Below are 12,119 nucleotides of genomic sequence, written 5' to 3' on the forward strand. Positions count from 1 at the left end.
ATGGGATCTTTTTTTTTTTTCATTTTGATTTTACAAAAGGTAATGCTTAAGAGCTTGCTATGAGCATCAGAGACTTTGGACTTTTAACCATTGTTGAGACTGCGATAGACTACGGGAACGTTTGGAGGAAGACTTCGTTCATTTTGCATTAGGGTGTGGCTATATAAGGGTCAGGGAGTGACAGGTAGTGGTTTGAATGAAAATGAACTCCCCATAGGGGAAAAAGGCCCCACAGGGAGTGGTAGTATTAGGAGGTGTGGCCGTGTGGGAGGAAGTATGTCACTGGGGGTCGGCTTTGAGATTTCAGAAGTCCAAGTCAGGCCTAGTGTCGCTCTTTCTTCATGCTGCCTTCGGGTCCTGATGTAGAACTATCAGCTGTCTTTCTATTTTTTGTTTGTTTGTTTTTCAAGACAGGGTCTCTCTGTATAGCCCTGGCTGTCCTGGAACTCACTCTGTAGACCAGGCTGGCCTCAAACTCAGAAATCTGCCTGCCTCTGCCTCCCAGAGTGCTGGGATTACAGGCGTGTGCCACCACTGTCGGGCTTAGCTGTCTTTCTAATACCATGTCTATCTGTGCTCTGCTCTGCTTCCTGACATGGATTAAACTTCTGAGCTATAACCCAGCCCCGATGAAATGTTTTTCTTTACAAGGCTTCCTGCCATGGCTGTGGTGTCTCTTCACAGCAATAAATTCCTAACCAGAAAGGATTAAATGGGTGACTTGTTAAGGCTCAGGAAGTTTTGAGTCACAATATTCCTTCAAGGAAGGAGGAGGACACACTCAAAATGTAAACGAACAACTAAGGAGATATACAGGGCGCTCCCTAAGACTATAGAGACAGTAAGCAGGCGTTGGGAAACTATGCTTTTCCACCACCCACAGAGCTGCGTGCAGGAGACTCTCAGAGCTATTGGGGAGAAGTGAGCTCAGGGTACAGCTTTCCTGTGTCCTGAGCTGTCAGCAGTGTCCTGCATCATCTTTTGGCGATGCCGCTGCCTTTGGATTGTCTCTTCTCCTGTAAGAAACCTCTCACCCAGATTCCCAATCAGTTGATTGCTTCACCGAGTTGCTTTTGGTATAATCATTATGTTGCTCTGTTGCCATTCCCTATTTAGAGTCAACAAGTGTTTGTTGTCCCCTCCCCTGGAAGAAGGAAAGACCCACCCTGAGTGCTGGTAATACTGTCCCTTGGGCTGGAATTCCACTCTCTCAACTTCCTGTTTTGCTTTGATGTGAGGAACCCTCTGGAACCTTCTTTGCATTGACTGACTGAACTTTTTAAACTGTCTGTAATGGGGCCCGATGCCCTCTTCTGGTGTGTCTGAAAACAGCAGCAATGACAGTGTCGTGAGCCCTGACTTCAGATGCTTGTGCTTAAACTTCAGCTCTCCCCTCCCCCTCCCCATCAGTTCCCCTCCCCCCTCTCCCCATCCCTTCATTTGTGATTTTTCTGGGTCCTTTTTGTCACTTGATTCTTTCCTTCTCTGTTTTTGAGTTGTCTTAAGAAATGTTTTTCACCTTCTTTAAGGCAGAGCCTCTGCCTAGTGGTGGTGGTGGTGGTGGTGGTGGTGGTGGCGGCACATGCCTTCAATGCCAGCACTTGAGAGACAGAGGCAGGCAGTTCTCTGTGAGGTTGAGTTCAGCCTCTATAGAGCCAGTCCCAGGAAAGTCAGGGCTAAACCTTTTCTCAGAAGACAGTAACAACTAAAGAGAGAGAGAGAGAGAGAGAGAGAGAGAGAGAGAGACAGAGAGACAGAGAGACAGAGAGACAGAGGGAGGGAGAGAGAGAGAGAGAGAGAGAGAGAGAGAGAGAGAGAGAGAGAGAGAGAGGGAGGGAGGGAGAGAGAGAGAGAGAAGTCTCTTATTGTCTTGGAGTTGACCATTAGACTGGCTGGTCAGTGAACCCCTGTCCCTATTGTCTTCCTGTTTAGCTTCATGCCCATCTTTAAAACATTAATCAGAGCTGGAGAGATGGCTCAGCAGTTAAGAGCACTGTCTGATCTTCCAGAGATTTTGAGTTCAATTCCTAGCAACTGTACTGTGGGTCACAACCATCTGTAAAGGGATCCAGTGCCCTCTTCTGTATGTCTGAAAACAGTAATAGTGTACTCATATACATAAAATAAATGAGTAATTTTTTAAAAAAGTAATCCAGTTGTGGTGGTGCATGCCTTTAATCTCAGCATGAGAGGCAGAGGCAGGTGGATCACTATGAATTCAAGGCCAGTATGATCTACATAGTGAATTCCAAGCCGGGCAGGCTTTTATGGTGGGACCTATCTCAAACAAAACAATGTCAGACAAATGAAGATTATTATTATTGAGAGTATGAATGTCCATGAGCAAATGCCATCCATGGCTTGGGTGTGGGTGTCGGAGGACATCTTGTGGGACTTGGTCCTGTCCTTCCACCCTAGGCTCTCGAATGAAGTCCTCAGGTTTGCATGGTGAGCGCTCTTGCCCACGGAACTGTACCCACCTTTTTCCAGGGTTGCAGGAGACTGAACTCGGCCCTCGTGTGCAGCATTCCTGTCGACAGGATTTATCTCCCCAGCTCTCAAGATCAAAAAATCTAATGTGTTTCCCCTTTTCCTTGTGTCTTTTGCCAGCTCCAGTTTTCCGTGGTTCCTCAAGACATTAGCCATGATTCTAGGACTTGCCACTGTTGTGTTTATGGTCCGAAGTGTGGTAGAGTTCAGCACCTTCAAGCCAAAGTTCCCGAGGCCTGCGTCGGTGGACCCAGTGCTGAAACTTCTACCAGAGGAGCACCTGAGGAAACTCTTTACCTACAGCGGTGTCTGGTGAGACTCTGGCACCCAGGCCTCACCGTTGTCTCCCTCGATGTCTCGTCCCTGCTTCTCCGTGGGTCTTAGACACTGTAGACAATTCTGAACCGGTGCTGGTTACTAAAGCGAGTCACAGAGACCAGGTGTGGTCTGTGGGATCCAGTCTCCGTTTCCTACAGTAACTTTGCAGCTCCGTTGGGAGGATGCTGCTTCAGGCCATCTGCCCTAAGGGGGCGGGGCTGCCACCGGAAGTGCCTGTGGCTCTTAAAGAAGCAAGATGGAAGGGACAATTCTAGAGAGGGCTGTTGGGCATGGTGGTGCACTCAGAAGGCTGAGGTGGAGGGGTTACCATGAGTTGAGGCCAGCCTGGACCACATAGACAAGATCTCATGTCAAAAAAGGAAAAGAAGAAAGAAAAGAAAGTGGGAACAGTCTTTTTTGTTTTGTTTTGGGGATTTTGTTTGTTTTTTGTTTTTATTCGAGACAGGGTTTTTCTGTGTAGCCCTGGCTGTCTTGAAACTCACTCTGTAGACCAGGCTGGCCTCGAACTCAGAAATCCACCTGCTTCTGCTTCCCAAGTGCTGGGATTAAAGGCCTGTGCCACCATCACCTGGTAGGGAACATGCTTTAGACTCTCCCTTCTTCCCCACTCCCTCATCCTGTCTGTGTGAGGCAGGGTTGGTGGGGTGGGGGGAGTGGGAGGTGGTGGTGGTGGTAGTGGGAGGTGTGGGGGGGGGTCAGAGGCGGGGGAGGCTGTCACTGCTGGGTGGTTGCAGGATGTCAACCCAGTTAGGACAGTGTGAGAGACACATATGTTTAGGGCTAAGGTCCCACCCTCCAGGCAGTCATCCATGTTTAAAATTTCTTCCTCGTTCTAGGCTCTTCCCCAAAAATCAGTGTGACTGTGACTCTGGCAAACTGCAAATGCAATATAGGTATCAGGATGCCTACAACCAGAAGGACCTTCCAGCTGTGAATGCCAGAAGACAGGCAGAATTTGAGCACTTTCAGAGGAGGTGATGCGGGCTCTTGGGTTTCTGGGAACAGCAAACACTCAAGTGCTTGAGAGAGTGAGGAATCCTGAGAAAAAGTCTGGACCTCGCCCTCCTGAGGGGCCCCTGAGAGAAACTATTGGGACCAAGCAGAGAAAGACAATGGAGAAGAGCATTCTCCAAGAAAGATTGGAAGGGTTTTGTGCACATGAAAGATTTTAATGAGGGGCTAGAGAGATGGCTCAGAGGTTAAGAGCACTGGCTGTTCTTCCAGAGGTCCTGAGTTCAAATCTCAGCAACCACTTGGCGGCTCACAATCATCTGCAATGGGATCTGATGCCCTCTTCTGGTGTGTCTGAAGACAGCTATAGTGTACTTATATATAATAAATAAATAAATCTTTTTTTAACAAAGTAGCTAAGAGCAAAGAGATTTTAGAGCAGAGGTTTCCAAGTTTCTGAATACTGAGATCTTTAATACAGTTCCTCATGTTGTGATAACCCCCAACCATAGCATTAATTTCATTGCTACTTCATAACTGTCATTTTGTTACTGTTGTGAATCATAATATAACTATCCGTATTTTCCAATAGTCTTAGGTGACTATGAAAGGGTTATTCAACCCTCAGTTGAGAACTGATATTTTAGAGAAATGCTTCTGAGGCAGGCCTAGCTGGCTCTGATTGGATGCAAACCTTGCTTCCTTCTGATGCAGGCCTAGCTGGCTCTAACTGGATGTGAACCTTGCTTCCTTCTTGAATTATATATCTTGTCTATATATAATTGTTTCAGATACAGAAATATATCATCTCAGTAAGCAGGCATATATAAAGGACTTGCCAGGGGTGAAGATATTATTTTATTAAGATTTGCTTTAACCTGGCAGTGGTGGCGCACGCCTGTAATCCCAGCACTTGGGAGGCAGAGGCAGGCAGATTTCTGAGTTTGAGGCCAGCCTGGTCTACAGAGTGAGTTCCAGGACAGCCAGGGCCACACAGAGAAACCCTGTCTCGAAAAACAACAACAACAACAAAAAAAAAAATTAAAAAAAAAAACCCAAAAAAAGATTTGCTTTAGCCAGGCAGTGGTGGCATATGCCTGTAATCCCAGTACTTGGGAGGCAGAGACAGGTGGATCTCTGAGTTCAATGCCAGCCTGGGTCTACTAAGTGAGTTCCAGGATAGCCAGGACTAAACAGAGAAACCCTGTCTCAAAGAAAAAAAACAAACAAACAAACAAACAAAAAAACAAAATGAAGATTTGCTTATTAGTTGGGTAGTGGTGATGCACACTTTTAATCCTAGCACTCCGGAGACAGAGGCAGGAAGATCTCTGTGAGGTTGAGCCAGCTGGTGCATTTTGTTGTACACCGACTCCTATGCTTGCTTTCTCTTGAAGAGAAGGGCTGCCTCGCCCACCACCTCTGCTGGCTCCACCCAATCTCCCCTTCGGATACCCAGTCCATGGCGTGGAGGTGATGCCTCTGCACACGATTATCATCCCAGGTAGGTATGTCTGTATCGTTAGGGGCCACACAGGTGATGCTCTCTGTTCTCCTTCAACCAGAGGACGAATGGGGAGCCGGTTGGTCACTGGGTGTCCATGTGCACTGGGCACAACCCAGGAAGCTTGGTGGGATTTCAGTCTGTGGTAGATTCCCTGCTTTCACGACTGACCAAGCCAGCTCAGTCAGTCAGCAGGGTTTTGAGGGAGGGAGAGAGAATTAAAGAAAAAATGAACAATTAGACAACACTATAGTATGACTCCAGCCAGTGCTGAGGCCTTTTTTTTTCCAGTCTGTTTTTATACCATTCTAGGCACATGCAAAGAATAGGGTCATTTCTAGCTCAAAGACAAAGTAGTCAAGGAACAAACAGGACATGAGCAAAGTCCCCACAGGTCACTGAACTCAGGAACTTAACTAGATGATCAAGATACAAAGAACATATTCCTCAGCTGTGTTTATCTTGAGCCAAGGTCAAATTCCTGCCTGAGCCTACTTCCTAGCCCAACGTAAATATTCTTGCTAATATCCTAGAAGCAGCACCAAAAGCTCCCCACACACAACCCTGGATATCTATAGTCATGGCTTCCCTGAGGCTCTGAGCTAAAGCAGAAGTTGGGATTCTGTGTGTGGGCCTCTGGGAATCTTAGGGAATAATTAGCTTTCAAAGGTCTTCTAGCATCAGGAGAGAATACTTATGTCAGTTCAGCTCCCTTCCAGGTAGGAAGTGTGGGTGGCAGGTGAAGCTGCCTGTGCCACAGCTGACACCTGAGGTCTATACATGGGAGCCACGTGGCAGAAAGAGTCAGCTTCTTCAGGTTCTCTAACTACCCTACGTGAGCTGTGGCATGCATGTGTGCCCTACCACCCCACCCTCCACTTCCGCCACACATACATCCATGTTCACAAAATAATGTAAATTAAAATAACAATTAAACCCCCTTTGCAAGCTCTGTGTGGTAGCAGTCACCTGTAATCACACAGCAGTCAGGAGACTGAGGCAGGGGGAATCACAAATTTGAGGTCAGTCTCAACTACACAGTGAGACTATTTAAACCCCATACCCCAATACCAAACTCTGCAAATTAAAACAAAATAAAACAGGGTCTTTACGAATCCCTCTGGTTCAACATCACCTTCTTTCTGAAAGCCAAGTGCAGGAGACCAGAGGTAGTATATGTGTTTTCCCCCACAGAGGTGGAAGATGGACTCTGAGCCTTCTGGTGAATTCTTGCCCTGCCATGGGCTCTTGGCATCAGAGGCAGAGTCCCCCACCCCCACCCCAATGAATCATTAAAAAGACCTGAGTGCAGCTGGGTCTCAGGATCCAGCAAGTCTCCATGAACAAGACCCAAATTATCCAAACCCACACTGTAAATATGTGGAGAGTGCTTGAGCTAGATAGGAGGCAGGCAGGTACCAAATCCATGGGGACCCTTCAGGATGGACAAGGGGAAGGAGAAACTGGCCCTCCTAGGCCCAGTGGCAGCTAAACCTCCTCACTTCTGCCTTTCTTCCTGGCTAAAGTCACACTTAATTACTTCCTGTGGGATGACTGATGAATTTTCCCCAAAGGGAGAGGACTGTTGATTGAACCAAAGACTTCAGACAAGGACTGCGCCAATGTGTCGTACCTTTAACCCTGATAATGTTTTTGAGTACCCATTTAAAATGATCTTACATTTTGGGTACCTTAACTATTTAAAGAATAAGATCTATCTATTTGATCTTTTTGTTTGTTTATTTAAAATATTTATTTATTTATGTACATACATATGTCTGTGTATATACATACTTCATACATGTAGACGTGTATGGAGGCCAGAAGACCGTACCAGGTGCTCTCTGTTATGTCTGCCTTTTCCTTCAGAAGGATGTTTTCTGGGGCTCATTTCTTCCCCACAAGGCTAGAAGTCAGCAGGTCCCAGCACTCCTCCTGTCTCTGCATGCACCCATCAGGGCTAGGCTAACAGGGACACCCATATGATAATAAGGTGCTGGGATCTGAACTTGGATCCTTATGGTTTTGTAGCATTCTCCTGAGACGGTTCTCCAGCCTGTTAGTGTTGTGTGAGTTTTTGGCTGCATGGCTTTTTGCTCCTGGGATGTGTACACTCACCAGGAGCTATCTCGGGTCCACAAATGGAACACACACACACACACACACACACACACACACACACACACACACACGAGTTAACTTTAAAATGCCTTGGCTACCTCAAAGGTGGGGTGCTCCTAGCCACCCTAGGTCAGTGGCCACTTAACCAAGAACTCCCGTGGCTGGTTGGCTTTAATTCCTGCTGCTACCGCGCCCCCTTCTTCTTCCCCCAGTTCTGGCAATTCTCCCTACATCCTACCTGCACAACTCTCAGTGCCCCACCCCACGCCCAGCCATTGGTCATGGCATCTTTATTGATAGATCAAAAGCCAATTGGGACAAGGACCTTGAGTGTATGGACTTACAGATTCAAAACATTAGCACCAATCTCCAACATGTTTGTCCTGTAGCTTTTATTTATTTATTTATTTTAGATTTTGCAAGACAGGGTTTCTCTGTGTAACAGCCCTGGAACTCACTCTATAGACCATGGCCTCAAAAGCACAGTGATCGACCTGCCTCTGCCTCCCAAGTGCTGGAATTAAAGGTGTGTGCCATCATGCCTGTGTTGCTTATTATTTATTTATTTTTAATTATGTATTAGCAATCTGCCTGCATGTATGCCTGCAGGCCAGAAGAGGGCACCAGACCTCATTTTAGGTTTTTGGAGTTGGTTTTTTCAAGACAGGGTTTCTCTGTGTAGCCCTGGCTGTCCTGGAACTCACTCTGTAGACCAGGCTGGCCTCGAACTCAGAAATCCGCATGCCTCTGCCTCACAGAGTGCTGGGATTACAGGCAGGCACCACCATTGTCCGGCCTCAGAACTCATTTTAGATAGTTATGAGCCATGATATGGTTGCTGGTAATTGAACTCAGGACTTCTGAAAGAGCAGCCAGTGCTCTTAACCTCTGAGTCATCTCTCCAGCCCTGTGTTTTTTATTTTTTTTTTTAAGATTTATTTATTATTATATGTAAGTACACCGTAGCTGTCTTCAGACAGCCGCAGAAGAGGGCATCAGATCTTGTTACAGATGGTTGTGAGCCACCATGTGGTTGCTAGAATTTAAACTCAGGACCTTTGAAAGAGCAATGAGTGCTCTTAACCGTTGAGCCATCTCTCCAGCTCCTGTGTTTTTTTTATTATTATTATTTTTAATGAGATCATTTTAAATCCCTTAACCCATTTAATAGTTTCAAGGAGTGTCATCGGAAACAATTTGTATAAACCTTGGAGGGTGTCTTGTTTTGTTGTTTGCTTTTTCCTGTTACTCTGATAAAATATTCTGACAAACATGACTCAGAACGAATTTATTGTGGCTCACATGGTGATTCCTAGTGTTATAATTCCATTTCATACAAACACACCGACACATACACGCACACATGCACACACACACACTCGCAAACACACACTCGCACACACACGTACACGCACATGTGCACCCGCAGACACACACTCACACGCACATACACATGCACACACATACTCACACATGCACATACACACATGCACATGCACGGGGGTGGGGACAGACAGACAGATTACAAACCAAAGAGTGTTAAAGCAGACTATAAAGGAAGGTGAGACTCAAGCAAGCAGCAAAGCAGAAGCCAAACAGTATGTAAAAGGTTCTGGTTCTAGAAGAACAAGGAGTTTTTTAGAGTAAAAGCCTTAATGTTGCAAATGGGAGTGTGAAGGAAGATGAGTGACAGGAGCATAATCTGGAAAACAAGCTGGGGTCAGACCATGAAGGATTTTTAAAGTTGTTCTTTCTTTCTTTCTTTCTTTCTTTCTTTCTTTCTTTCTTTCTTTCTTTCTTTCTTTCTTTCTTTCTTTCTTTCTTTCTTTCTTTCTTTCTTTCTTTCTCTCTCTCTCTCTCTTTCTTTCTTTCTTCCTTTTTTCTTTGTTTTACTATAATACATGTATATAATGTATTGGTCATCTCCACCCCCATTACCTTTTCGAGTTCTCCTCTTCCAGATGAACCAAACCACTTTTCTTCCCAGTTAAATCCTCCATTTTGCCGGGCAGTGGGGGCACACACCTTCAATCTCAGCACTTGGGAGGCAGAGGCAGGTGGATTTCTGAGTTCGAGGCCAGCCTGGTCTCCAAAGTGAGTTCCAGGACAGGCAGGGCTACACAGAGAAACCGTGTCTCGAAAAACCAAAAAAAAAAAAAAAAAAAAAAAAAAAATTCCTTCATTTTGCTTTTATGTCCTTAAAAATGCACACAAATACCTGTAGGCAAAATACACTCATGCATATAAAAATTTGTAATTAAAATTTAAAAAGTAAATAAATATGTCCCAGTGAGTTGCGTGTTACTAGGCTTGCTTGCATGAGTATGGTGGTGGTGAAGGGTCATTTACTTTTTACTTTATTTTATTGGGGTTTTTTTTTTGTTTTTTGGTTTTTGGTTTTTGGTTTTTTTTTTTTTTGAGACAGGGTTTCTCTGTGTAGCCCTGGCTAACCTGGAACTCACTCTGTAGACCAAGCTGGCCTCGAACTCAGAAATCCGCCAGCCTTTGCCTCCCAAGTGCTGGGATTAAAGGCGTGTGCCACCACTGCTCCACGGGGTCATTTTTGTTTTTTGTTTTTTTGGGTTTTTTTGGATTTGGTTTTTTTGAGACAGTGTTTCTCTGTGTAGCCCTGGCTGTCCTGGAACTCACTCTGTAGACCAGGCTGGCCTCGAACTCAGAAATCTGCCTGCCTCTGCTTCACAGAGTGCTAGGATTACAGGCGTGCGCCACCACGGCTCGGCTCCACGGGGTCATTTACTATTAAGGGAACAACTTACTATCAGCTATACCACTAAAGAAAAATCCCCTCCCCCATCCTCCAACCACTAACTGCCAATAGCCCTTCAAGAACTGGGCGGGGCCTCACGGGCTCTTCCTCCATCCCAGATAGGCCTGGTCTTGATCAAATGATCCCAGCTGCTGTGTGTTAATGACAGAAGAGGCCACGTCATGTCCAGGAGACCGCTTTCTACAGCACTCCTCCCAGGCTCTGACTCTAATGTTCTTTTTGCCACTGTTCTGTGATGTTTCCTAACCCTTAGAGGGGATCAGGTAGGGAGATCTCCTTTAGGATTGAGCACACCAACAGTCACTTTATTCAGACACCTGCAACGCCGCGTTGCATAAGCCAGTGACCTTGAACTCCTGACTCTCCCTCCTCTACTCTCTGAATAGTGGGAGTACAAGCATACTCCACCATGTTTAGGGTTATGTGGAGTTAGGGATCAAACCCAAGGCATTGTGCATGCAGGTAAGCCCTCTATCCCCCATACTCTACACACACACTGAAACTTTATACTCACTACCCAATAACTCCCTTGTCTTGGTTTAGTTTCCTGTTACTATAATAAAATACTCTTACCTCATAGTTCCAGCTTACTGATTGTAATGGCTGAAGCCAAGTCATCAGGAACATGAAGCAGCTAACCATACTATGTATGCAGTCAGCCAGTAGAAGGGGGCAATGGGTGCATTAACTAGTATTGGCTTCCGGCTCATTTTACCCATCCACATAGGCCAGAGTCCCCTGCCTAGGGAATGGTGCCACTCACAGTGGGTCTTCCCATTACTCCAGAGACATGCCCAGATGCCCTTCTCCCAGGTGATTCTAAATTCTGTCAGGTTCATAACTAACACTATCACATCCTCTCTCCCACCCCCTGGGAAGTTGTACTCTATTTCTAAGTGTCTGACTAGTCCCAGGTTCATTTGAGGATCATTCATTATTCATTATGTCTCCATTGTTGCTTTGCCTTCAGTAACAGGGCTGTGTGAGTTCACAGAACCCAAATCTCAAGATGAGCCCTGGAAGTCTTAGACCCGTGAGGTTTTGAGACCATCGGACGACCATCTCACAGATCTGGAAAGGGGGACTATGGAGGCCAACCTTATGACAGGAAATGGCACTGGGTGGGGCTCTCCAGATATGTAGAGGTCAGAGGCAGGGAGGTGTATGAGGGAGCTTCAGTGTCCACTCAGACACTTTCCCCTCTCTCCTGTGTCTTCTAGGCCTCCAGTATGAAGGGCCAGATGCCCCAGTCTATGAGGTAAGAGAGCCCATCTCAGCATTCTTAGCACTGATCTTCCTTCCACAACTATGGCTGATCTCACCCTTTACCCCGTTCCTGTCATTGATCCACCTCAAACCCCACCTGAATACAAAGTGGGACATGGGGGTGTTGCACAGTTTTCTAGCCTTTGGAGTGGCTGCAGGGAGAACTTCCAAAGCCACCTCCATGGCTGGGTTTGCTCTAGGAGCAAGCAGCTGCCATAGGTGGACTCTGAGAACAAAAGGACAAGATGTCCCATCACCTTCCCCTCACTACACAGCCCTGGGTTGAGGTCTCAGGATGGGATGTCTGAGGGTGAGGTGCAGAGGTGAATGAGAATTCAGAACCTGCCAAAGGGCCCTGGGAATGGAGGTTTGGGTTGTGTGCTGATGTACCTGCACAGGGATGAGTCTGGAGGTCAGAGAAGCACATTCGCGTGTCCTCCTCTGTGGCTCTCTTTCTGTTTCCTTGAGACACCGGGGAGCTCACTGGTTTTTGGCTAAGCCGACAGCCAGCAACCCCTGTGACCCTCCTGTCTTGTTATCCATCTTTGGTGACTGGGGTTGCCTGATTTTTTTATGTGGGAGCCGAGCATTCAAATTCAGGTTCTGCTACTTACGCAACACGTGTTCTTACCCACTGTGCCATCTCCTAGTATACATCCT

The 12,119-nt window shown here is 46.3% G+C and overlaps 1 protein-coding gene across 1 annotated transcript in view; it reads left to right on the forward strand.

The window, feature by feature from the left end:
- The window catches only part of B4galnt2 (beta-1,4-N-acetyl-galactosaminyltransferase 2), a 43,880-nt gene that overhangs the window by 17,486 nt on the left and 14,275 nt on the right, over positions 1 to 12,119 (forward strand). The window contains exons 5-8 of the mRNA XM_052195913.1: positions 2,556 to 2,802; positions 3,666 to 3,803; positions 5,178 to 5,284; positions 11,414 to 11,451. Coding sequence (XP_052051873.1) covers positions 2,556 to 2,802; positions 3,666 to 3,803; positions 5,178 to 5,284; positions 11,414 to 11,451 — 530 coding nt within the window. The remainder of the gene's footprint in view (positions 1 to 2,555; positions 2,803 to 3,665; positions 3,804 to 5,177; positions 5,285 to 11,413; positions 11,452 to 12,119) is intronic.

The sequence above is a fragment of the Apodemus sylvaticus genome, chromosome 10 (genome assembly GCF_947179515.1).
Source record: "Apodemus sylvaticus chromosome 10, mApoSyl1.1, whole genome shotgun sequence".
In the NCBI taxonomy this organism is placed as follows: domain Eukaryota; kingdom Metazoa; phylum Chordata; class Mammalia; order Rodentia; family Muridae; genus Apodemus; species Apodemus sylvaticus.